Source organism: Grammomys surdaster, unplaced genomic scaffold (genome assembly GCF_004785775.1).
Source record: "Grammomys surdaster isolate TR1022 unplaced genomic scaffold, NIH_TR_1.0 273, whole genome shotgun sequence".
Classification (NCBI taxonomy): domain Eukaryota; kingdom Metazoa; phylum Chordata; class Mammalia; order Rodentia; family Muridae; genus Grammomys; species Grammomys surdaster.
The window spans coordinates 2,632,988-2,659,763 of NW_021604714.1; the positions used below are offsets into that span (position 1 = coordinate 2,632,988).

The 26,776-nt window shown below is 47.6% G+C and overlaps 1 protein-coding gene across 3 annotated transcripts in view; it reads left to right on the forward strand.

Annotated features, from left to right (window-relative positions):
• Lrrc20 (leucine rich repeat containing 20) overlaps window positions 1-26,776 on the forward strand; it is a 99,748-nt gene that overhangs the window by 21,708 nt on the left and 51,264 nt on the right. For all 3 annotated transcript variants that reach the window (XM_028776882.1, XM_028776883.1, XM_028776884.1), the window contains exon 3: window positions 19,491-19,640. In XM_028776882.1, coding sequence (XP_028632715.1) covers window positions 19,491-19,640 — 150 coding nt within the window. The remainder of the gene's footprint in view (window positions 1-19,490; window positions 19,641-26,776) is intronic.

Below are 26,776 nucleotides of genomic sequence, written 5' to 3' on the forward strand. Positions count from 1 at the left end.
CTTTCTTTCTTTCTTTTTTCCTTTCTTTCTTTCTTTTTTTTTAAATGCTGTTTTTATTAATTCTTTGAGGATCTCACACACAGTGTGTTTGGATTATATTTATTCCTCTGCCCTGCTGCCTCCCAGATCTCTCCCCTTTCTACCCACCCAACCTCATATTCTCTGTTCATACCTCTCTCACAAACCTGTCAAGTCCTGTCTGTGTTGGCTGACTGTTCCTGAGTATGAGCTCTACTCCAGAGTGTGAGCAATAAGCCAGGTGTCGCATCATTAAAGAAAACTGACTGTTCTTTCAGCAGGAGTCAGACGCAAGTATCTCCTCAGCTAGGAGCGGAACTTCATGCCCACTTCCCTTTCTGCTGAGATTTGGCCTGGCTTGGGCATTTACAAGTCTTATGTATGCTGTCCACAGTAGCTGTGAGCCCATACATACATCTGCCCTCCTGTGTCCAGAAAAGGCTGTTTTCCTTGAATAGATCCTTGAACCTTGTGGAAAGGTATAATATAGATGTTCCATCTAGGGCTGCCCACTCCAAAGTCTCTTACTCTCCGCCTGGCGACCAGTTGTTGGCTTTCTGTGTTAACTGCCATTCACAGCAAAAAAAGGAACTTCCCGTGAGGCCTGAGGGATGCTCTCAGCTATGGATATAGCAGTGTGTTATTTAGAGTCATTTTCAGTATTATGTCCACTTAGCAGAAGAGTGGAATTAGGGTCTCCCCTAGAGCCATGATCTATCTAGCCACAGACTCTTAACCTGGTTGACAGTGTCAGGTGTGAGTTCCATCTCGTGGAGTTGGGTGACAAAGTGGTTGGTTACTTGAGATAACAGTTGTGCCGCCGGGCAGTGGTGGCGCACGCCTTTAATGCCAGCACTTGGGAGGCAGAGGCAGGCAGATTTCTGAGTTCAAGGCCAGCCTGGTCTACAGAGTGAGTTCCAGGACAGCCAAGGTGACACAGAAAAACCCTGTCTCAAAAAACCAAAAACAAACAAACAAACAAAAACAAAAAAAAAACCCAGTTGTGCCATTGTTGGGCTAGTTGGCATATCTTTTGTACAGCATTGATAGTGGGATGAGATTCTTGGGTGAAGTTCATGGGGGATATGAGTGTCGTAGTAGGTGAGATTCATGGTGACTTTTCTTCTCTGGTGGTGTGTACAGCACTTTCTAGCCTTGTGAGAACTAGCAAGTAGGGGTGAAGCTACCTGTTGGGTACCGGCTAGATTCTCCACGTCCTATGTATGACCCAGGCATGTGATCTCTTCAGCAGTAGGGCCTTCTTGCCATCGAGTTCTGGAGGGACATCAAGCATTGGCAATAGCTATATTGTTTGGGGAGGTTGTATGTGGGTCCAGTTGGGCAACAACTCAAAAAGAAGTAATCCATTCCCGGCAATGTGGTTTTCATTTGGTTGTGCATAGCGTCTGGTTGGCGTGTCGTCCCTCATTACAGGGCAACTCCACTTACATTCTTTATATATTTGAATATTTTCGAAGTAGGTTCCTATGGGTTTTCTTTCTTTTTAAAGATTTTAAGGCATGTTTACTTTTATGCATACGAGTGTTTTGCTTGCATGTATATATATCTGCCACATGTGTGCCTAGTGCCCATGGATGTCAGAAGGCAGTAATGGATCCTCTGGACCTGGTGGGGAGCTATCATTCGGGTGCTGGGATTCGAACCCGAGTCTTCTACAAGAACAATTGCTCTAGACCACTGAGCCTTCTGTATGGCTTTTTCAAAAGGTCTTCAGGGTTCATTACCCCTCCCCATATTCTTTCCTCCACCTTGCCCTCCCGTTCTTCCTCCCATTTCATTCTTGCAGTTCTCTTTTATCTTTTATAACACCGTGTTTTCTTTCCCGTCCTGGAAATATCCCCTCCCCTAAGGCCCCTTACTACTTACCTGACTTCGGCGGGTTTCAAATGAAGCACACATGTCTAAAACTTACTTTTATTTGTTAAAAGATTTATGTATCTATGTATGTATTCATTCTATGGAGATGGGTGTTTTATCTGCATGTATGTCTGCGCACCAGAAGAGGACATCCTATCCCATGGGTCTACAGTTATAGATGGTTATGAGCTGCCATATGGATGCTGGGAAATGAACTCAGGACCTCTGGAAAGATAGCTAGTGCTCTTCAACCGCTGAGCCATCTCTCCAGCCCCATATCTAAAACACTAACGTCACACATGAGAGAAAACTTGCAATGTTCATCTTTCCAGGCCTGAGCTGCTTCACCCAGGATAGTTATTTCCATCCAGCAAGGAATAAAGTTTTGTTTTGTTCTGTTTTTCCTAAAAGTCCCATATCTCAGGGCCTGAGGAGGTAGCTCAATGGGTAAGGAGTCTACTGGGCAAGCATGAGGACCTGGGCTCAATGCCCAGAACTCTAGAATGCTGGCCGTTTTCTTGTTCGTCCTAGTGTCGGAGGCATATAGGCATATGCCTAAGCAAACTAGCCAGCCAGCCTAGCTGAAGTAGTGAGCTCCAGGTTCGGTGAGGGGCCCTGGCTCAAGATAGCTGGGGGAGAACAGCAGAAGAAGGCATGTCCCCCACCCCCGACAACTTTGGACTTACATTTTTACTCATACACACATACACCCTTATACATGTGAACATGTGTCTGCACATGCACACACAGGCAAGAAAAGGAAATCAAAGGGAAAAAAAAACCAGGAAACCAAACCAACAAGCAAATGAAGACCACCCCCAACACACACATACATACAGTGATACACGTGCATGCACACACAGACACACACACATACAGACATACGTACACACAGACATACACACACAGCATATCCAAACACACACACAGACACACAGATACAGACACACACACACACACAGGCACATGCACTCGCGCACACACATACCCCTATAGCACATATTCCATAGCGGTGACTCCTGCTTATTGTATGCAGACTGCCTGGTAGGCACCGTGCCAAGTACCTTGCATCAAACACATTTCATTCCATGGCCACAAATTGATGGTTTCTAGTATAATTACAAGATTGTAAAGCCATTACCACTGTCTAATTCTAAAACATTTCCTTCTATATGAACCTTTTACCATTAACTGTAAGCCCTCATGTCCCAATTTGTCCTATCCCCTGGTCCCCACTAATCTGCTCTCTGTCTCCATAGACTGCCTTCTCTAGATACTTCTTGTCTAAGGGAGATCATATGTTGTCTATCCTTTTGTGACTGACTTCCTTCCTTCACCTCTTAGAAGCTTTTCACAGTGGAGCTACATTGTAGCCTATGTCAGAGTTCTGGCCACACTTATGGGTGAGTGTTACTCCACTGCACTGTAACTTGTTTCTCTGTTCCTCCATGGATGGGCATTTGGCTGCTTTCCACTCTCAGCTGTAGTAAATGGTTCATCTGTGGACATTCACAAACAGGTTCTGTGTGGCCCTTGTCCTCACTGTATTGCGGAAGTGTCTGTGCTAGAATCTGTGTCTGAGTTAAGAATCTGACCCAGGTTCCACAGCCAGAAAGAGTTGTTGGCCTCAGAAAAGGTTTAGTTTGGACCCGAGGAGATCACCCTTTGTGGGCCTTTGTCACCGCTGCTGTCTGGAGAGCATCTTGATGGGTATGAAGGCCCTTGGCCTGAATCCACAGCCAAGCCTTTGAGAAAGACACCTACAGTCACCTTGCCCCTAGTGAGGAGGGACTTTTGCATTGGTTGCTGAGAAGGCGCTCACAAGGTTCAGGAAGCATGTGCCTAGTGCTTGTCATACGAAGAGCATCAAGCATCAGTACAACTCTGGGCTGGCAGTGGTACTCCACAGTGATGCTCTGAGCTTTGCCGGGAGTGGAGATCTCCGACATCTCTTGACAGCACTTCCTGCTGATACAGTCTTCTTGGCACTGGAGGGAACATCTTCCCCCTGGGAAATGCTGTTAGGGTTTCTTTCTTTCTTAATTAAGTAATTAAAATGATATTCTATAAGTTTAGAGTTCTTTAGCTTTGAGGTAGGATCTCACTATGTAACCTTGTCTGTCCTGGAACTCACTATGTAGACCAGGCTGGCCTCAACAGAGATCCACCTGCTCTGCTTCATGAGTGCTGGGATTAAAGGCGTGTGCCACTACATCGCGGTTAGATTTATTACTTTTGTTTTATGAATATGAGTGGTTTGCCTTGTCTACATCCAGGTATGTGTACCAAGTGCTTACCTGGTATCCCTGGAAGTCCGAGTTGGATTCATTGGAACTGGAATTACAGAAGGTTGTGAGCTGCCATGTGGATTCTAGAAACCAAATCTGGGCATACTCTACAAAAACAATAGCCGAGCTGTCTCCTCAGGCCCTGGAGCATATGTATCAATCAAGGATGGAGAGTCTAAGTCATCCTTGACTATATATGGAATTTGAGGTTAGCCTGAGCTACATGAGACTCTGGTCCCCTCTTCCCTGCAAAGACTCAGGCCATGTAAGAGAGAGCTATTATTTTTTTACTTGTAAAAACCCTTTCAGGACTGTCTTCTGACCGTGGCAGAATTGTGTAGACTAATGGCCTTTATGGAAAGATCTTAGGCTTGGCGCAGGTCCCAGCTCTGTGCTCTCCAGCAGTGAGACATGGAGGCTGCTTGTCACATCTCTAACAAGATTCATGTTCTAGCATGAATTAAGCATAGACAAGGCAGCCTTTGCATAGAAACATAGGACTGTAAAAGGCAGCCTGGTTTCTGGTCGAGCACAGGCTAGAAACCACTGGAGACCCCAGGTGATCCTGAGGGGCCCCAGGTGGGACCTCAGGTGAGTCTAAGGGACGGCAGGTGTTTCACCACACTCCCAGACTCCAGGCTCCTGACACAAGGCTGCAGCCCTCCATAGATTTTTATCTTTCAGTCACATAAGAGCAATGCCCCTGTAGAAGGTGTGACCACAAGTCAAGGAGCCTCACGACAGATCTCCATATTAATGAGGTACCTAAAGGCCAGAAGGGCTTAAACAATTAAGCTTTCCTTCCCAGACACTCCTCCCTACAAAAGGTATTTAAACTCAGCTCCGCCCTGAGAAAAGGGGGTATGGTTTCTCATCTACTTTCCTCTGCCATGACAATAAAAGCCTTAAAACCATGGACTGTTTCTCTTTTACTGGGACTCCCACTTTTCCCAGCATAGAAGAATCATGGAGTTATAGACTGTTTGGCCTGGGTGCCACCCACAAGTCATGTGATTCAAGCCCCATTTGGGGCTGGGGAGATGGCTCAGTGGCCCTTGTTGCCACTCTGACAACCCGAGTTCAGTCACTGAAACCCACAATGGTGGAGGCAGGGGACTGGTTCCAAAGGTTGTCCTCTGTCCTCCACACGCGCACCTCTGTATGTGCTGGTGAGCGCATGCGCACACCCAGACGCCATTTCGTAGGTGGGGCCTAAGACAGACAGAGCTGAGGCTCCAGATCTCCAAGGCTCAGTGGCTGACCTTAATGACACCAACAGGAAAACTTAGGTGTCACCCAGCCTAAAGCTTAGGCTTCCTGAGTGTCAGCCCAGGGCTGCTTCCATGCCAAGGGCCTGCGTGCATGAGTTCTTTGAGAGACAGAAAAGAAGGAGGAGATGGTGTCTCCATCTTGAAATGGTCTGGTTTAGGGGTTCAGCATGAGACCAGAAATTAACACGAATGAATGAATCCAAAGTCCATCCACTGGCATGGAGGAGCCAACACTCAGAAGTTCTCTCCAGGGGACACAGATCAGGTAGGAGAGCAAGAGCCTGGCATGTGCAAGGCCGTGAGTTCGATCCCTGTCACTGCACAGAACTGAGTGTGTTGGCTTATGTACTTCTAAACCCTACCACCAGAAGCAGGGAGATCAGAAGTTCAAGGTCAGCCTTAGGTAGACCTGGTCTCAAAAAAAAAAAAAAATAGTTTCAGTTTATTCAGTCTAACTGCCCTGTTTGAATCCACCAGAGTAAAGTCACCACAGCTAGAGGGAGACCTGTTCTCTGTGATTCTCAAACTGGGCACCAGACACCCCTTGAGGCCCCTGAAGGCACAGGTGCCTGGGCTCCAGCCCCTATGGGTCTGGGGTGGAACCTGGGAATTGCTTTGCTAACAAGTTCTGAGATGATACTTGGATCTGGGATCCCCGCTTTGGTATTTGGTTCTCGTTACAATCCTGCGACTTGCTCAGTAGAAACCCAGACTCATCACTGTCCTGCGGTTTCCGGGTCTGTGCGTGAGTGTATTGCTGCAGAACAGGGGAGGGGGTGATGATGTCACTACCTTCGTTCATACTGGCTGCGTGGTTTTCCTGGCTGGCCTGGAACTCCCTATGTAGACCAGGTTGGGCTTGAACTCACAGAGATCCACCTGCCTCTGCTTCCTGAGGATTGGAATTAAAAGTGTGCACCACCACATCTGGCTTGACTGATTGATTGTCTCTGTGTGTCTCTGTGTGTGATTCATTTAGTTAGTGTGTCACTGTGTATGTGTCTGTTGCGGTGCGTGTGCGTGTGCAGGTCAGAGGAAAGGCTTAGTGTCATACCCTGGGTGCTGTTAACAACCTCATCCTTATAAGGCAAGCTGGCCTCCTGGACCTTATTTTACTTTTTAAATAGCAGCATGCATGCATGTGTGTGTGAGAACATGCGTGTGTGTGCGTGTGTGCAGGTCAGAGGACAAATTTGTTTGTTTTTTCTTCCTGCTATGTGTATGTCCTGGGGATTGAACTTGGGTCCTTACGCTTGGCAGCAAGCCCCTTCACTTGATGAGCCACCAGGATGACATTTTAAAAAACGGTTTAATAAGTCACATGATCTGAGCAAGCCATTTCCTCTTCTGTTTAAGGATAAGTAAGTACACAGCTGTTCCGACAGTGTAGAGCTGGTGACTGAGGTGATAACAGGCCCATAGCCCAGCGTGGTGCTCAGCTTCAGTGAGCCATAGCATTAGTTAACGTTGGACAGAACCCTGCAGGAGAGCAGCCAAAGTCAGAGTGTGACAGCTCCCGCCTGTCTGAGTGGAGCATCGGGGACCATGGCAATGCTTCTGCCTAGACAAAAGTTTCTGATTTTCTCATTTTTTCCAGAGCCAGCAGCTGGCGGAAGGGTAGGGGCCAAGTGTGTCTAATAAGCACATAGCTTCAGTTTTGCAAGGTGCAGGCATTCTAGAGATTGATTTCACAGCACGTGACCTTACTCAGGGCCACTGATGAGCAAGCTCAAACATGGTGATATTGCCCAAAAACAAAAAAACAAAAATGGATTTGTTTATCTTTCGTGTCGTTTTAAGCTTGTAGCAAAATGGAGAGTTTCCACAAACCTCCCCCAGCCTCCTCCCTGATCCTCATCACCAGAGTGGTCTGCTATTAAGTTGTCTTTCTGATTGCTGCGAGACATGCCCAACAGGAAGAGAGGGTTAACTTAGCCCATGTCTGAGGCTACGTCCTGTCATGGCCAGAGGCCGCTGATCACATTGTATCCACAGATAAGAAACAGAAGCAGATGAACGGTGGTTAGAAGCTTGCTTTTTATTCAGCCCAGGACCCGGGGCCCATGGTTAACGGTAGGCCTTCCCACCTCCGCTACCTAAGTCTACAGGCAGCTCCCACAGACACGGCTGGAAGTTTGTCTCCTGGGTGAATGAAAATTCTGTCAAGTGGATAGCGTTAATTATGGTCACTGTTGCAGGGTTAACTGCTGATTGCGTCACCGTGCCATCTCCATGTCCCACACCGGTTCACTCGATACTGTGCATTCTCTAGCTTTGTGAGGATGGATCATGGCATGTATCCACCATTGCAGTACCAGGCTACGCGTTCCCTGCTTTGAACACACTCAGTATTCTGTGTAGCTTCCCCCACCCCAGCAGCCCTAATCATCAGCAGTTCTTTTCAATTATTTTAATTTTATTTCTATTTAAAAGAAATTTAAACTTAAAGATGTGTGCGCGCGCGCGCACACACACACACGCACACACACGCATGCTTGCACGCACACACTATCTTGGGGAAACGTGACGCTGTTTGGTTTGGTGTGCAGGTCAGAGAGGACAACTTCAGGAGCCCACAGGGTTTCTTCTTCATCCTTGTTGAATTTCTGGTTGTGTTTGTTTGTTCGTTTGTTTGTTTGTTTTTGGAGATAGAGTCTCCTGTAGCCCAGGCAGGATTCATATTCACTGTGTGTGTACCTGGGGACAACGCTGAACTTGTGCTCTTCCTGTCTCTACCTATTGAGGGCTGGAAGTGAGCACCACCACTCCCAGTTTATCCATGCTATGAAATGCAGTCATGGCTCCCTGCATCTTAGCAACTAGTCTACCAATCTGATGCTCTCCTGCCCCATGTCCCCTCCCCCAGGGCACACTTCCCTAGCACACCCAACTTCCAGCTGGCCACCCTGCCTTCTTGGATTTTGTTCCCTGGGACACGTTCCTGCCCAGGGGCTATGTGTCACCAAGAACTTACTGGAATGAATATGTTAGATAGCCTTTCATAAAGTACCAGGGCGTTTGGATTAGAAGGCCTCTTTATTAACACTAAGTGCTGTTTTAATTAGAAGTTTGGGGGAGGGTGCGGTTCAGCCTTCTTGCAGTATGTGTAATTATAAGGATAATTATGCCTGATGTCCACCGGTACTCTCTTCCCAGGAACTTCTCTCTTGATGCTCAGCTAAGTGCAGCAGGGCATATTGGGAGGACATCAGAGCCCAGGCGTGCTTCAGGATTGAGGCAGGAGCTCAGGTTGCCCTGATGGTTTGTTACCCGTCAGCCTCCACAGCTCCTGGTAGCCCTCTGTGGATAAATGCCACCAGGTAGGGCAGGATTTGAATGGCAGGAGCCTTCATCTCTGGATCAACAGGAAGCCTGGGAGACCAGAGAAGGCAGACCAGGAAGGTGGAGACCTCACAGGGAGAGCCCTCAGGGCCTTTGCACATGCTGGGTCAGCCTCCTTTGATTAGCCTGAATTTAGGGTGACTCCAAGCATCCCAGTTTGAGAGGGCACAGGACTCTCCATACTAACATTTGGAAGTCTTGAGCAAAAAAAAAAAAAAAAAAACCAAAACCAGCTTCAAATGGCTCTGTTGGTTGCCCTACTGGTCTGTAATCTTCATCCTGATATATTAGCTCCATTGTCTTACCAGAGTGACAGTGGGTGACCTTCCTGGCAGCGTAGCCTTAATCTTCCCTGCGAGGGAAACCTCCTAGACGGTTCTGGGACCTGAGTTCATGGATGGCAGTGTAAGGGCTCACTGCTGTTGGCAGCATGTTCCACTGGGTTAAATGGGACCTTGGAGCTCAGCCCCTGTCTGCCATAGACATCTCTGTAGACCCTGCCTGGCCTGGGCCTCGTATTATGTGGCACATCCTTCCTCACTTTATGACCTGGTGACCTCTTAACCCAATCTGTCTTATTTGAGGCCCTCCATCCCCACCAAGAAAGGGATCCTCTTTTTTTTTTTAAAAAAAAAAAAGTTTAAATTCCATTTTTATTTATTTATCTCGTGTATACACGCTACAATGTGTGCATGAAAGCCAGCGGACAACTCTCCCTTTGAATTTCCCTTTCCAACATGTGGGTCCTGGAGATTGAACTTGGGTCGTCGGATCTGGTGGCAGGTATCTTTACCAGTGAGTCGTCTTCTCAGCCGAAGGTATTAATTACCCATGCACCGTTAACTCGGTGTTTGCAGGGTTTTTTTCCTTTGTTTCTGCTACTTGAGATTGACTAGTGCCTCACGCAAGCTGGTCAAGTACTCTATGGCTGAGCTACATTCCCGGCATTAGAACCCCCTACCGAGGGTGCCATCCTGTCTGCAGCCTAGATTGTTCCTTCCCTGGTTAAAGGACCCTTTACTTTGTTCTTAGTTGAACCAGATCTTCACCTACATCCTGGTCATATCTTCTGGAAGCAATGCCACCTGTTCACATAACCAAAGACCCAGCATTGAATTTGGCTTAGGTTACGGGGACCTTCAATTCTACCCAAAACCGTGGTAGGCAGAGAGCGTGTTCAGCTTCTGAATTAAGACTTCAGAGAAACTCAGAGAGAGCAGAAGGCAGGGGAAGCCTGCGGGTTTGTTCCTGAGACATGCTGAGGTCTCAGGATCACAGGCTTTGAACTGGAAAAGCCTCCAGGAGTTGGTAGCCACAGCCACAGTTTCTCACTGAAGTGCAATGTTGATTTCCCCGTATCTGTCTGACCTAGAGGTAGATACCTAGGCATAGCCTTGACCCAAGCAGAGGTCTAGCAGAGGGCTTGAGATGAAGATTTACTAGACCAGCAAGACAATTTAGCTGGTAAAGTTATCAAGCCTGATGGATCTAAGTTTGATCCCCAGAACTCCTAAAGTGGAACAAAAGAACCAGTTGTCCTCTGGCTCCACACAGGTACCCACCACCCCACAAATATAAACACACAACCAGGCACAGTGGCACTTGCTTTAATCCCACTTGGATGGGTTGGGGAGGGGCAGAGGCAGGCAGCTCTTTGTGAGTTTAAGGCCAGCCTTGTCTATATAGGATGTTGCAGCCTAGCCAGAGCTACATAGAGAGACCCTGTCTCAAAAAACAAAAACAAAATAAATATAGTAAAATCTTGAAAAAGGAAGGAGGAGGAGGAAGAAGGAAAGAAGGAAGGAAGAAAGGGAGGGAGGGAGGGAGGGAGGGAAGGAGAGAGGGAGGGAGGGAAGGAGATTCTACGTAACCTGGGTCCAGATCCCTGACCCCCAACTCCCAGCCCTATACGCCAAGCTAAGGAGTGGTGGATGAGACTTCGTGTGCTTGTGCGTGTGCGTGTGTGTGTGTGTGTGTGTGTGTGTGTCCTGGGGATCAAACCATGTTAGACAAGCATTCTCCCACCAAGCTATGTTTTCCAGGCTTTTAAAAGTCACTTGATAGTAGTTTCCTTGTGTGGGTGTGTGGGTATGTTTGGGATATTGGCGCATGTGAAGTCATAAGTGATAGATGACCACAGTGACAGATGGTCACTGTCCCTAAGCACATAAACTCAAAGAATATTGCTTCCTGTGTACTGACAGGAAGATGAGTGGACAAGGTAGAGGTTTGTTCCAGGATGGCTGGGTATCAGGATGTTCGAGTTCTTGTCCTGAGAACATGACTTCTTCCCTCGGGAGATGATGCTCTGTGCTGTGAGTGGCTGGTGATACAGCCGGAATGACGCATGCTTGCATCAGCTCCGGTCGGCCTGTTGAAGAATCCTTCATGAGCTCTGCTTTCCATGGCAGCCAGAGTACCTGACTAAGCACCCTGTGCATCTGGTAGGCAGTTTGGGGTTACAGGATGCTGGGAACAGATGCTACAAAATTGCAGGAAGGGGTCAAGCTACAAAGCCACTAGATGGGGGGCTGGCACTTAGAGGAGCCTCAGTAGTTAGCGGAGGGAAGATGAGGGAGGCAGGCGTTGGGGTGACATTCCTGGTCCTTGGCATCCTTGCAGGGTCAGGATGGGTGGTCCAGTGACTTCCACCGGTTAGCCACAGAAAGCTTCAGAGACTGAGTGTTTTGCTCACATCAGTCCGGAAGAGTAGAGTGGGGAGAGAATTCCCTCCCCTTCCTATCGGGTAATTGTCTCACTATGGAGAATTAATGGACCTTCTGCAAAGGGTGAAGGAAATCAGAAGTTTCGTTTGTGTGGGAGTGACAGCTGTATTGCCAGCGAAAGGTGACAGCTTTGAGCTTTCACAGGCTGATTGACAGGGAAGAAAAGTGAAAGAGACAGCCATGCTCAGACCAGCCTTGAGTTGCCACCTGGGAGTGAGTCACCAACAGGTTGCCAGCAGGAAGCTGGAGTGAGTGAGTCTCCTGGCCGACCGCCAGAGTGAGCCAGTTGTTTGAAAACAGAAGCATCTCTCCCAAAAAGCTGTACCCAAGCATTTATATAGGCTCAGGTGGGTTCTGACCGGCTGGGTGTCTTCAAATTAGGGGGGAAAAAATAAGGAGCAATCATTGGGTCAGTGGGAATCTGGTCCAAACCAGGGGAAATTCTCAATTACAGCTGCCACTCAGACCCCTTAGTGCTCTGTCTGTGGTAACAGAAGTGGAGAAAATGAATAGAGGAAAGTAGGTTAGCATCCCCCTCTGTGCCCCCATTCTGCCCCAGCGTACATGTGCAAAACCCTACCCCTTTCCAATTTTGTGCCTGACTGCCAGCTCTGATCACAGCTGGGGCTCTCCTACCGTTTTTTTTTTTTTTGTTTTGTTTTGTTTTTTGTTTTTTTTTGTTTGTTTGTTTTTTGTTTTTTTTTAGTGAGAAAATTACCAGGCATAAGTAAATACATGGAGGAAGAACTTATTGTGGCTTATGGTTTCTGACTATCCTGCTGGGGAGAGCATGGCAAAGCAGCTGATTCTGGAGAGGGGGATGGGGAGGGCTGCAAGCCGTGCCAGGAGGCTTTCTCCTTTCCTCGCTTTTATCCCATCCAGGCAGGCATCCAGCATTGGACTAGAGCCGTCCACATCAGAACATGTCTTTCCCTAGTAGATCTTCTCCGGAATCTCTGTCCACACGCTCAGACATGCTTTACCAATCCTAGGCATAAGGCAAGCTAATCAAGTTGACAGTCAAGATGGATGGAAACAGTGGTGGAGTGTGGGGTTAGGGTTTATAGATGCCTTAATTAGAGTTTCTGTTGCCGTGAAAAGACACCGTGACCACAGCAACTCTGACAAAGGAAAGCATTTGACTGGGGCTGGCTTTCAGGTTCAGAGGCTTAGTACATTACCATTGTGGCTGAACGTGGCATCATGCAGGCAGACATGGCGCTGGAGAAGCTGAGAGTTCTGTATCTTGATCCTTGGGTAGCAAAAGGAGACTGTGTGCTACCCTGGGCTTAGCTTGAGCATAGGAGACCTCAAAGCCTGCTTCCACAGTGACATACTTCCTCCAACATGGCCACACGTCCTAATAGTTTCCCTCCCTATGGGCCAAGCATTCAAATACATGAGTCTATGGGGGCCATTCCTGTTCAAAGCACCACAGGAGCCATTTTTCTTTCAAAACACACCATAGAAATATTAATAAAAATATGCCTCAAATAAAAGAACGGAAGACAGTTTGAGATCTGAGGACAACTTGGTAAGCGTTAGTTCTTCCTGCCTTTGCCTAGGTTCCAGGCCCAAATTCAGACAATCAGACTTGTATAGCAATCACCTTTACCCACTGAGCCGTCTTGCTGGCCACCGGGCCCTATTTCTGATGCCCAATGGCTCTGCTTGTCACTAGCACCCAGTTCCCAAGCCCGTGTTCCTACGCTATAGATCCAAAGTTGATTGATCCCACTCATGGTTCCCACCACCCACAAACTCCTCTCTGAATGGCTCACTTTTGTAATCGTATCAATTGGCTCTGTGCTTTCTGGTGACACATACCAGTGTGTGGTTTTGAATGCGGTAATAGGCGGTACCCGTAAGTCCTCTGTGACATTGTATTGGGAAAGTGCCTCATTATATGCCATTCTGTCTGCCTTAGCATTGACATCTCCCTAGATGGATTTTTTTTTTTTTCTAATCACTCAAGTTTTCTTAAGTAGGATTTCAAGTCTGTGCCAATTGAGGAAGCCCCCACCTAAAGGGCAGGAACAAGGCTAAACACAACAGCAGTTACAGACAGTGGGGAAGTGATTAGCAGGGTGCTTCTGAGACAGGACTGGTTGTTCTGGCCTGTCAGCTGCACACGCCCGTCTCCCGTCACCCGTTGTGCCAGTATGGCCTTCCACTTAGCTTAATTTTACCAAGAAGAAAGTGACTGCCTAGTTTATCTTCAGATTTGCCAGGCTTCCCCCCCCCCATGACAGTTCATTTTGTGATACATGTATTTTTTTTTGTCGTGAAAGTATCATTTACATGTTGTGAAAGTATCACTGTATATACTTATACTTGACAAATCGCCTTATATAAATATATAGTAACATTTGGCTTCTGTAAAGCAAACATTGTACATTGTGAATGGTTTTTTTTGGAGGGTTTTTTTTTGTTTGTTTGTTTTATAAATAATATATGATAATATTTCATTTTTTTAAAACTATTTATTAATTTTTATTTATTTATTTATTTTATGTAAGTACACTGTAGCTGTCTTCAGACACAGGAGGGCCACAAGAGGGCATCAGATATCATTGCAGATGGTTGTGAGCCACCATGTGGTTGCTGGGATTTGAACTCATGACCTCTGGAAGAGCAGTCAGTGCTCTTAACCACTGAGCCATCTCACCAGCCCTGTTTTTTGTTTTTTGTTTTTGTTTTTTTTTTTTTGAGACAGGGTTTCTCTGTGTAGTCCTGGCTGTCCTGGAACTCACTCTGTAGACCAGGCTGGCCTCGAACTCAGAAATGCACCTGCCTCTGCCCGACTTTCTTTCTTTCTTTCTTTCTTTTTTTTTTTTTTTTTGAGACACTGTCTGGCTGTGTTATCCTGCTGGTCTTGAACAGTCTTCCTGCGTTAGTCTCTGAAGTAGCTGAGATTCCCAGCTTACACCTTCACACCCAGCTTAACATTAATGCTTTGTTAAAAAAAAAAAAAATTCTGACCCTGGGGCTAGAGACGGAGAATCCTGCCCAGCAGGTATGAAACCCTGTGTTCCATCCACAGCATAGCATAGCATAGCATAGCATAGCATAGCATAGCATAGCATAGCATAGCATAGCATAGCATAGCATAGCATAGCATAGCGGCATCCACCTGTCTCAGCGGTCGGTACATAGGAGGATAAAATACTCAAGGGTGCACTCAGCTGCTATACAGTGTGGGAGAGGCCTAGTCCTGTACAGAAAAAGAAAAAGAAAGACCAGGAAGAAATCTCTAAGCTCTATAATGTAAACTATGAAATTTGGAAAGCGTGGTGTGAAGTCTGAAAATGAGAAAGCGGCTGACAGCCGAGAGCTGAGAGTCACTGGTGAAGGAGCTTTCTTCCTGGGCTTTTGGAGAAAGACCTCGAGAATCACATACAAAATAACGGAAGAAGTGAGCAGACTGTCCCACAGGGCGAATCCAAGTGGTTATTTGACCATGAAATATAATGAGTCTCATTACCCAAAGCATTGCAGATTGGACCAAAGGGATACCACTTCCCCGGGTCCTATTACTAAGGTATGCTTTTAAAGCACAGGCCTATTGCTGAGTAGATCTACACACTTCAAAGCTCTAGCGAGCAGCTTGCAATCCATGTGAGGGCTGTGTGTTTGTTTCTGGCTTATATTTTCCCGTTGATGCTATCTTATGTTCTATTTATAGATTAGTCTTCATTTTTCTTTATACTATTATCTAAGTATTTTTACCTTATTTATCTTACAGACTTTTTGCATAATTCATTGTTTGCCTTATTTTTCTTAAAAAGATTTCAGGTGTGTGTGTGTGTGTGTGTGTGTGTGTCTTTGCATGTGCTATGTGTGTGCAGTGTTCTTGGAGGCCAACGAGGGTATCGGATCTCTTGGAGTTACAGATGGATGGAAGCTGCCATGGAGGTACAGGGAGTTAACCATGGGTCCTCTGGAAGAGCAGCAGACTCCGTTAGCTGCTTTGTCGCTTCACCAGCCCCTGCCTTTTTTTTTTTAATGTTCAATGATCTAAGTTTGGAAAGATACCTTCGCCTAAGAGCTTACATAGATAGTAACTCTACCGATTTTTCTGTTGGAGATAAAAGATTTTGAGTCTTTTGTTTTCCCCCAAGCTATTAAGCGAGGGAGCTGATGAGTGCTTTCCCCCCCTAATTCCTTTGTAAGGCTCCCATTGGCATTATTAAGTTGTGACGTGTTTTCTTCTGGGCTCAATATTTTCTTTGTACAATACTTGTCCTTTTGGCCTCTCTTAATTAGTGTGACTTTGAGAGTGACTGTAACCCTGCCTCGTTTCTCAGATTATTCTGTTTCCTCATTGTGAGATGGGATTTATATAGAAAACACGGCAGGCATTCCTTTAAAATCAGCAACATGGTTCATTGCAGTGGTGGCAAACACTTTTAATCCCAGCATTCAGGAGGCAGAGGCAGGCAGATCTCTGTGAGTTCAAGGCCAGCTTGGTTTACAGAATGAGTTCCAGAACAGGCAGGGCTTCATAGAGAGAACCTGTCCCAAAACTAACCAAATGAAAAAGACAACATGGGCTGGAAAGATGCCTCAGTGAATGGTTAAGCCCCTTCACTGCTCTTGCAGAGGACCCAAGTCCAGTTACCAACAGCCAGGTTGGGTGAGTCACAACTGCCTGTAACTATGACTTCCGGGGATCTGACCCCCTCTTCTGATCTTCTCGGGCACCTGCACATCCATGCATGTATGTACACAAAGACACACACACGTATGCATAACTTAGAAGTGAAATAAAATTCCTTTTGAAAATGCAGCACCATTTAAGTATTTTATCTTGTCATCAGTGAATATATTGTCTGTCTTCACATAGAAACCTATTCTAAATATATCTGAGCACAGACAAAAGAAAGGCGCTAACAAAACCTAAGATTAAGAGATCTCAGCGTTACCGCATGAGGCTCCAGCTGTTCAAACATCTGCTCAGGGCAGCGAGAAGGCTTCATGGAGCTGACGCCCTCGGACTTAGAGTTGGAACAAGAGTAGAGATGAAAAGAGCTTTAGTTATATGATACATAATCGTGGTTATCATAAGATGATTTCCATGCGCTTTGTATTATTGTTGCTCTTAGGAATAGGACCTTCAAAAGGCACATTGTCCTACTGGGAATACTGCACAGTGGTTGAGTGTTTGCCTAGCAAGCCCAAGGCTGCAGGTTCAGTTCCCGGGGCTGCACAGCAGACAAACAACAGTGTGTGAAAACTCATACTTTATCGCTGGCGCTTGGGATTACTGTTGCTCTTCGAATATCTATTCTGGAATCATCTGCAAATACCCGGCAACCCAAGAGAGCCATCTCTTCTGTGGAGAAGAAATGGGGTATAGCTGCCACAGTCCCCGAAAGCTCCAAGGGCTCAGAAGCCAATCACCAGCAATAAGGAAGCTCCAGAAAGATTCCCAGCAGAGGTGTGGGAGAACCAGCCTTGAAGCAAATGAAGGGTTTGAACAGAGTGAGGAGGGGAGGGTAGAGGGGGCGGGATCTGTATGTCGGCCCGGCCCTTTGTGAGTTAGGACTTGATCACAGTTCATCTTCTTGGCAGCTGCCAGTCAAACACCACTGCCATCATTTTATACAAATGTGGAAACTGAGGCACAGGGAGCTTAAGTGGCTTGGGAGAGCCGGATGGCCTAATAGCGTAGCCTCTGTGCTTCATGTGTTTCTCTGTGTGAGCGCCCAGCTTTATGGAGTGTGCCGTCATCCACGAGCCATATAGCTCATCCATGCGAAGTGAATCACCCGAGCCTGGCCGCCACGTGGCTAAGTGGGTGGAGTATTTCCTCAGCCTATGCAAAGCTCTGGATTAGATCCACAATCTTCTGTGAGACTGGGTGTGGTAAGGCTCTGCCTGTGTCCCCAACCCTTAGGACGTGGATGCAGGAGGATCAGAAGTTGAAAGTCATCCTTGGCCACGTAGTGAGTTTGAGGCTAGGCTACATGTGCTGTATGAGACAGTGAAGAAAATGGAGGAAGGAAGGAGAGCAAAGAGGAAAAGAAAGAAACCCTTTCTGTGGTAGGACGTTGCTGCTACAATTTAATCTTAGAGCATTGCGCGGTCCCTCCCCTCCCACCCCTCCCCCGCCACTCAGAGACTCTCTCCAGCAGCCCTTGCTGTGGAGACTCTCTCCAGCAGCCCTTGCTGTGGAGACTCTCTCCAGCAGCCCTTGCTGTGGAGACGCTCCTCAGTCTACTTGCTGTCTGAGTAGATTTGGCTGTTCGGATTGTTTAATGTATGCAGAGTATGTGCGGTGCTCACGGCTGACTTCTCTGGCTCGGCACCGTGTTTTCATGATTCTTCCATGTTATGGTGTTTCTCTGTCAGCAGGGGCATGATCTTAGGTGTACATGCACATGTATATGAAGGTCAGAGGACAACTCCTACTGTTACCATCCATTTATTTTTCCTTTTTTTTTTTTTTTTTTTGAGATGAGATCTCTCCCTGGCCTTTAACTCAGGAAGTAGGCCAGGCTGGCCTGTGAGCCGCAGGACTAAGCCTCCTTAGCACAGGGATCATACACACACCCCACCATAACTGCCTTCCCTGCACCCCATGGGCTTTGGGGATCACACACAGGCCCTTGTGGTTGCAAGGTGAACACTTTTCCAACGGCACCACTTTCCCAGCCCCTATAGCCTTCCTGCCTCTTCCTTTCCTTCCTTCCTTCCTTCCTTCCTTCCTTCCTTCCTTCCTTCCTTTCTTTCTTTCTTTCTTTCTACCTTTCCTCCTCCTTTTTTTTTTCCTTTTTTTGTTTTTTTTTGTTTGTTTGTTTGTTTTTCGAGACAGGGTTTCTCTGTGTAGCCCTGGCTGTCCTGGAACTCACTCTGTAGACCAGGCTGGCCTCGAACTCAGAAATCCACCTGCCTCTGCCTCCCAAGTTCTGGGATTAAAGGTGTGTGCCACCACTGCCCGGCTCCTCTTTTTTTTTTTTTTCTTTTTTCTTTTATAAAAAGGAGTAATATTCCTTTCTATGGGCATGTTACCTACTTCTCAGTCTGTGGCCAGCTGTGTCATTTTGTTTTCAGGCCTTGTGAGCAAAGCTACTAAGGACATCTGTGTGTCTTACATTCTTTCTTTCTTGCATGGCGACACTTGTCTGTGTGGCCCCGGGTTTGTGTGGAGGAAGGGTGTGTACTGGCTGCTTTTGTGACAACTTGACATAAGCTAGAGTCATCAGAGAGGGAGGAGCCTCAGGTGAGGAAATGCCTCCATGAGATCCAGCTGTAACACATTTTATAATTCTGGGTTCTATAAAAAAGCAGGCTGAGCAAGCCATGATGAGCAAGTCAGTAAGCAGCACCCCTCCATGGCCTCTGGATCAGCTCCTGCCTCCAGGTTCCTGCCCTGTGTGAGTTCCTGTCCAGAATTTCTGTTGGTGATGTGGAAGTGTAAGCCACTTAATTTTCTTTTTGGTCATGCTGTCTTGTCATAGCAATAGAAACCCTATCTAGGACAGGTGGCATCCCCACTGGCAGAATGCTAGCCTGTTCTGCTCAGCGGGTTCTCTGCTGCTGCTTGTTTGATCCAGTCCTGGGAAGACGGTCAGAACACAGAGTCTGAGCATTGTGTGCATCCAGTGCAAGCGATCCTCAAGTACTGTTAAGAGCCTGCCTCATCGCCAAGTGTCTGATTCCGAAAGAATCGGTTCTGTAAGGAAAAGTTCAGAATAGTTTCTCCCTGAAGGACATCGTCTTTGTGACTCGAAGGTTCTTTTGTCTCTTGGAGTACTGCTAGGCTGTGGTAATAGAGATGGAGACAAACTCAAGGTTCAGAGTATGAAAAGGGAACGAGAGAGCCGTACCGGTGATAGGGGTATGGCCCAGGCAGGAAAGCGTGGAAGGCGGAGGGCGGATGGGCTGCATCCTCATAGGCCTGGGCAGGTTCTTGGGCAGCTGTGTCTCATGGTTCTGCTCTGTCTTTGTCCTTTCTGCTGCAGACCTGGCCGACTGCAAGCTTGTTTCTTTCCCCATCTGCATCTACAAGGTCCTGAGGAACGTCTCTGACCAGATCCACCTCATCACGCTGGCTAACAATGAACTCAAATCCCTCACCAGCAAGTTCATGACCACCTTCAATCAGCTTCGAGGTAGGACATGGGCTAGCTCAGGCAAAGAGAGTGTGGCCAGCCCCTGACCTTCAGGATCTCACCCCATCTGGGGAATGTCCCTAGAGCTAGCCTTGGTTTAAGCAGACTCATTCCCAAGGATAGCCTTTGAAGATAGACTTGTGCCTGGAAACCTCTGGGTCAAATTCTGTTTCCAGCTGACTGAATGTATGATTGACCGAAGACAAGAAGGTGAGTCCTGGCTAGACTCTCTGACCTGACGAGACCAGCAGGCCCAAGGACATGAATGACTGTTCCCCTTCTCATCATTCCTATCATCCTTAGCACGGCGCTCTCTCTCTCTCTCTCTCTCTCTCTCTCTCTCTCTCTCTCTCTCTCTCTCTCTCTCTCTCTCTCTCATGTTCCTTTCTCAGTGCAGTTTGTGACAGGTACCAGCAATGTTGGCTTATCTCTCTGGCACTCAGAGTTAGTAGAAATGGTTCGTGGAGGGTGTTAGGCAGGAGGCCAGCAGGTGGACCACTGTAGATCTTTTGCAATGGCGTCTCTGGTGGCTGAGCACGATGTGCTGAAACTGTGGTACTGTCATACTCCCTCCCTCCATCCTTCTGGCCCATGGAGCAGGACCATAGCTTAGACACTTGTGTAACAGTAGGATGCTAGGGTAGGAGGGGTCAGGAGGCAGAGGATGCCTGAGTAAGGGGGGGGATCTTGCCTCCTAGGGCTCTCTGTCTGTTAAGGATATGGAAAGAGTCCATGATTCTGTTTGGAGAAACAAGCATAAAACACTGGTTCTGTATGAGGAATGAGCAGGCAAATCTCAGACACCCTGATCTCAGTGGAGTAGGCTTCCTCAGGGAGCCACAGATGTTGGATGGAAACAAGAAAGCAGAGACAGATATGGATGATCCAGCAAGCAGGAAGGACTGGTGTGGTGGGGCTCAGAGTGCATACGGATGAGCATGGAGGCTGGAGTGGAGGTTATAGAACCCAGTGAGTTGTCTCTGAAAAGCCCCAGTGCTTGTGACTGGGGAGTGAGAGGGGCCTAGGGCGGGGCTTGTTTCCCCAGAGGCACCTGTGTGTGTACTTTGACCTAGCTAGTTTCTCTTTTCCTGCCTTTCTGGTGTCTGCTTCTTTCCCTAGGTGAGGCGCAACCTCACAGCCAGCGGGCTTCTGGTGCTATTAGCTCATGTCCCTAGCTGGAATTGAAGAAACTTAAAATTAATAAAAAGCTCTGATTTCAGTTTTAAACTCAAATATTAACTTCCCCCCAGGGACACATCCCAGGAGAAGCACATTTCAAAGACTCAAACAAACATTCTAGGAAGAAAGACCCAAGATAAGAGTTTATGAGCCCTTAACACAGTAAAACCTGGGTAAACAGAAGCTGCTTAAGCAGACCCTGTTAGCTGTAAAAGATAAGGTGCAAATTTGAGTTACTTAACAACTGGGCCTGAGAACGGAAACCAGGCCTGAGAACGGCTATTGGAGTTTGGCCTGTATGGTTAATGTCTAAGAAGTAATTGTATGGGCCAGGCGGTGGTGGCGCACGCCTTTAATCCCAGCACTTGGGAGGGAGAGGCAGGCGGATTTCTGAGTTCGAGGCCAGCCTGGTCTACAGAGTGAGTTCCAGGACAGCCTGGGCTACACAGAGAAACCCTGTCTCGAAAAACCAAAAAAAAAAAAAAAAAAAAAAAAAAGAAGTACTTGTATAACTGCCCTCATAAATTCTGTAAAAATAGTATATAAGCTGCCCTCAGCTACAATTCGGGGTTCCCTCTCGCCTGTGAGCAGAGGGGCCCCAGTGCACCAGCCACTATCAATACATCAATTTATCAATAAACCTCATGCGATTGGAGCGAGTCTTGTCCATGAGCATCTCTGGGGGAGCGCATCCCATGGTTTTAGATCTTTAAAATCCAACAGAATCAGAACCACCCTAGGAACATCTCTGTACACAAAATCACTCCAAGATGGATGAATTGGGCCATCTGAGTATGAGTCTAGCCCTCAGGATGAATACAGGCCATTCTGAAGTGTCGACAGCCAGAGCTGAGACCCACACAGTTCAGGGCTTATCAGCACAAATGCCTAAGAGAGTAAGGAGTGACTTGTATTGAGCACATGGCTGTAGGGAGTAATGGGGACTCACCCACTGACCCACCACTAGTATGTCTGTCAGCTGGATTGTCACGAAAGAAGGTGGGCTGGTGGCATCGGTTCTTCTGATCATTTATCCAGTTTGGTTTTCCCGAGACAGGGTCTCTTTGTAGCCAAAACTGTTGTCAAACCCACCATGGAGCCAGAGATGATGTCGAACTTTTGGTTTTCCTCTCTTTACCTTCCAAGCACTGGGGTTATAGTCATGCACTCCCATGGCTGGCTCCCGAGGATTACTTAATAAGCAATTATTAAATAAGCAGTTTGAGAGAATTTCCCCAAGCTTTATGTGACGTGAAAGCTGGTAGGGATGCATTTGCAGTGTAGATTTAGTTTGTAAAGTATTGGCGTGTTCTCTAGCATCCTACTTCATGGAAGATGGAGAGTCAAGGAGGGAAGGTGTTTTAGTTTTGGTTTCATTACTGTGAAGAAACACCATGGCCAAAGCAGCTCTTATAAAGGATGACATTTAATTGGGGCTGGCTTACAGTTCAAAGGTTCCGTCCATTATCATCATGGTGGGAAGCATGGCAGCATCCAGGCAGACATGGGGCTGGAAGGTCCAGGAGTTCTACCTTTTGATTCAAAGGCAGCAGTCAGGTAGAGGCTCTCTCTTCTGCACTGGGTGGGTCTTGAGCACTAGGAGTCCTTAAAGCCTGCCTATGCAGCAACACATTTCCTCCACCAAGGCCACACCTATTCCAACATGGCCACCCGAGGTATATTCAAACCACCGCAGAAGGACTTGGCTAAGGTTGCAGAGCAGAATCTTCCGGGCTTAGACCCACAGTATTAGATCAAAAGTTGTAGTGTTATGCCCAGCAGTAACCCTCACTACACCCCAAGAAAGTCTCATGTAGTCCATCCAGGCTGACCCAACTCTCTATTTGGCTGAAGAAGACTTTAGCCTTATGAACCTCTGTGTCTGTTGTCTAAGTGTTGAGATTATATGTCCATCTTCTGTGGAGTTGGCTTTATCGTACTGGGTAAGCCACACCCCCAATCCTGGATGTTTGTTTTCTAGAGAGAGAGGTGCTAGGGGTGTCAGGGTCCCAGGAATGGCACTTTGGCAGAGGGAGATCCTATGTGCATTTCTTATTGTTTGTCCAACACTCAGGCACCTACAGTCTTCCAGACCTGGGTCTGGAGGTGGGAAAACAAAGGTGGCCAGTAAGCCACGTGTCTCCTTGAAGGAGCCCTGGGTTGTAACATGCTCATCTTTGCCACTACCCTGCACCCCGAGGGCTCAGATGCTGGCAAGGGCAGACTGCAGGAAGGGTAGACTGCTGGGCAGGGGGATTGATACTTCTCGAGAACAGTGCGGGCTGGAGGAAGAGATTCCAGAGAGCCCTCAGCAGCAGCTTGGGAGAAACGCTGCTCAGGGCTACCTCGCACCACTGTGCTCTCTCCGGTACCATTGGATCAGACGCCTGTTGAAGGATGCTGTTTGAACTCTCGTCTCTGCCCCTACCAGCTGCTGACTCCTCTATCCCTCAGCTTGGGGTTTCAAAGGGAAAGCCAGCTCTGCTAATTGGATTTCATACAGTGGATTGTAGGCGTAGTGGCCGGGAGCTAGGGAGCGGGGTGTGGGGGGGTGAGAAGCTCGTGCTTGAGTCAAGGCTCATTCCACTCTTAGAGAGATGGCTCTGAGCTCAAGTCTTTGTTGTGATTTCTCTTTCAACAGCGCGTGCACACACACTCACACTATGCTCTATGTGTGTGGAGGTGGAGGAGGTAGCAGCGTTGTTGACAAGACTCCTGTGTCTGGGCTCTTGGACAGAACAGCTTCCATGTCACTTGCCCCCTGCCTGCCTCACAGGCTCTCAAGGGTACCCCGGGGGAGAACTCTCTCCATGATGCTCTTGGCTTCCCAGGGTCGGGGCATCTTTGAGTCTACCTTCCCACGTCCCTCTCTGAGTTTGTATGAAATGAAAAGGCAGGACCTTGTCTGCAATGTCTGAAGCTCAGTTTGTTGGCTGAGTGTCTACCATCTAGAATACCTTAGGTTCAGTCCCTAGAAGTGCATAAATCAGTTGTGGCGACCTGAGCCTGGGACCTCAGAACTCCAGGGCTAGAGGTAAGAGGATCAGGAGTTCAAAGTCATCTTCTGCCACCTGGCCTGTTGGAGGCCAGCCTGAGATATGATAGCATGTCTTGGAAACAAAGACAGCAGGACCTGAGCAAGGGAAGGGGTCAGATAGAGCCAGTGTGAATGGCTGGTAAGCCTGGGGAGAGGATCTCTGTGTCTGGATGTGACTCTTCTATGTGTCTGTCTGCTCGATTGTTCTCTGGTCTCGCAACTCTCTTGATTGATTGTGTCCTGGACCTGCTAGGTAGGAGGAGTGTGAGACATCCCTAAGACACACCTAAGATAGACATATGTGTGCCCTCCCACCCATGAGACACTTGGAGATCCCTCTCTTTGTATCGTGCTACAGAGCGGGAAGCCAACCCTATCACATGCACTTGGCAGAGGCTTCAGAGCAGGCAGGGGACACAGGATGCTTCATAGTGGAACAAAAGCAAGGGCTTTGGTGTGAGCGACAGCTTGGGCAACTGCTAAGGGCTTGCTAAAAGCAGGCGTTCTTGGTGATGCTCTCGAGTTGGATAGAGGTAGGTTTTGCTTTCTCCTCGTGATCCATAGCTGGATAGCGAGACAAAAATCAGGGAAGCTTACCCAGGTGTCATGGCTCAAGCCTATAATATAAGCCCAATACTTGGGAGGTAGAGGCAGAACCCAGTGGTTCAAAGCCAGCCACAGCTACCTCATGAGTGTGAGGCTAGCCTTGGCTAAATGGGATCGTGTCTTAACTCATTATTTATCCTGCTCTTTCCCCACTCCCCCAATTTCAGAAGCTGTGCATTATTTGGTCCTGGCCTTGTAATGCCTGTTATAGGGGTTATTGTTTTGCTTGTTGAACTATTCTAGACAGCAGTTCCTATGATGTCTGACTTAAGTGAGCAACTGTCCTAACTAGGACACCATAACCAAGAAGCAAGTTGGGGAAGAAAAGGGTTATTGGGCTTACACATCCACATTGTAGTCTGTCACTGAAAGGAGCCTGCTTTCTTACAGAACCTAGGACCACCATCCCAGGGGTGGCACCACTCACAATGGACTGGGCCTGCCTTTATCAGTCACTAATTTAAGCAAATGCCTGTTGTGTTGTATTGTGCATGGATTGATGTGTGTGTCCTGCGCCCACCCCCCCAAGGGGCTAGGGCTTCTGCTCAGAGAGGCAGAGGCATGGGAAATCAACTATATTCTCCCCACGCAGCGTTTCGGGGTTGGGGAGTACAGTCTGAGGTCCCCGTGGGGAGCCAGAGCTCTTGGCTTGGGAGTCCTTAGGGCCAAAAGGCAGCTGGGGACCAGCTGGTTCTTAGGCTCTTGGGCCCTGGCCCAGACGCTGCTGGGGGGCCACAGAAGGGCCAAGAATGAAGTGGGGGAATATGGGCTAGATTGGCCCACAGCCAAAGAGGAGAGAGGGAGGGATGAGCTCCAGCTGTGTCCTGCAGGGATGAGAGTTCTTGGCTTGGTTGCTATGGCTCGCTTGGCTTGGGCGACTGGTGGTCTCCATGGCTGGGGACGCAGAGAGGTCATCAGTGGGAGATTAGACGACTCTATGGATGGAGGCCTGCTCCACTGTTCCCCACCTGGACCTCGAAGAAGAAAAATAGTCTATGGTCTTAAGATGTTTATGGTTATGGCAGAAAATAGATGAAAACTATACCGCAGTATTTTTAGGGTGAGTCTGAGGTTAAATACCTTTTGCAAGGAGGAGGGTCTCAGAAGGAATGTTTAATTGGCTATGCCCTCTGGCCTTTAGGTACCTCATTAATATGGAGATCTGTCTTAAGGCTCTGTGGCCTGTAGTCAAGCACTCTACCTGTGGAGGGGCTAGTGGTTGTTGTCCTATGTGACTGAAGGACCCCACTCTATGGAGGTCTGCGGCCTCGTGTCAGGAGCCTAGAGTCTGGGAAGTAGAGAAATGCCTGCTGTCCCTTGTAGGGAGCCCTGCAGGGTCTACGGCAATTTCCAGACGGTGTTCCAGAAACCAGGCTGTCCCTCATGGTCCTACAAATGCCCTACAGATGGATCTTATGGAGGCATTTTTAAAATTAAGGTTCCCTCTTTTCAGATAACTCTAGTTTGTGTGTCAAGTTGACGTAAGACCAGGTGGCACATCAAGTGTCCTGGGCTAGTAGGTCCAGTTAATTGGTTTCTTGTGCTACAGGTTGTGGATCAATACTCTATTTGATACTGGCTTTCCCTGTTGTCAGTAAATTTAGTCTTTTGTGAGGCAGAAGTGGTAGTAAACACCTGTAACCTCACTTGGGAGGTAGATGCAGGATAAATTTGAGTTCTGGATCATTCTCAACTGCATAGAAAGCTGGAGGCTAGCCTGGGCTATATGAGACCTTAAAAGACAAAAAACAAAATTCAATCTCTCACACCTTTGCCTTTTACCCAATCCAGTGGATGCTTGCAAGTCTCTCTGTCTTGGTCACCCTGTGGTATGTCCAAGCAAATAATAGTATAGGAACCCACATTCACTGGACACTCAAATCTCCTGGCCCTGGGCATATGGATTTTTCTTTCTTAAATTTCATTTTATCATTTTGTGTGTATGGGTGTTTAGCCAGCATATATGTCTGGGCAGCACTTGTATACCTGGTGCCCAAAGAGGCCAAAAGAACTTTTAGATTCTCTGGAACTAGAGTTACATGCAGTTATGAGTGGCCATAAAGGCACTAGGAAGAGTAGACAGTGCTCTTAACTTCTGAGCCATCTCTCCAGTTTCCCCACTCTGCCTGTGATCTGTCATTGTAAGGCCAGCATCATTTGGGAATGACAAGACTTAGAACTACATAGAGATAGCCGCCAAGGTCCTCACTGTTTGACAGGGGAGGCACATGTATTAGCCAGGAACATCGAAACTTCAGGAGTTGTCTGCTGATAGGTTGCCAGTGAAACACTCTGAGGCATGGGTGGGATCTCA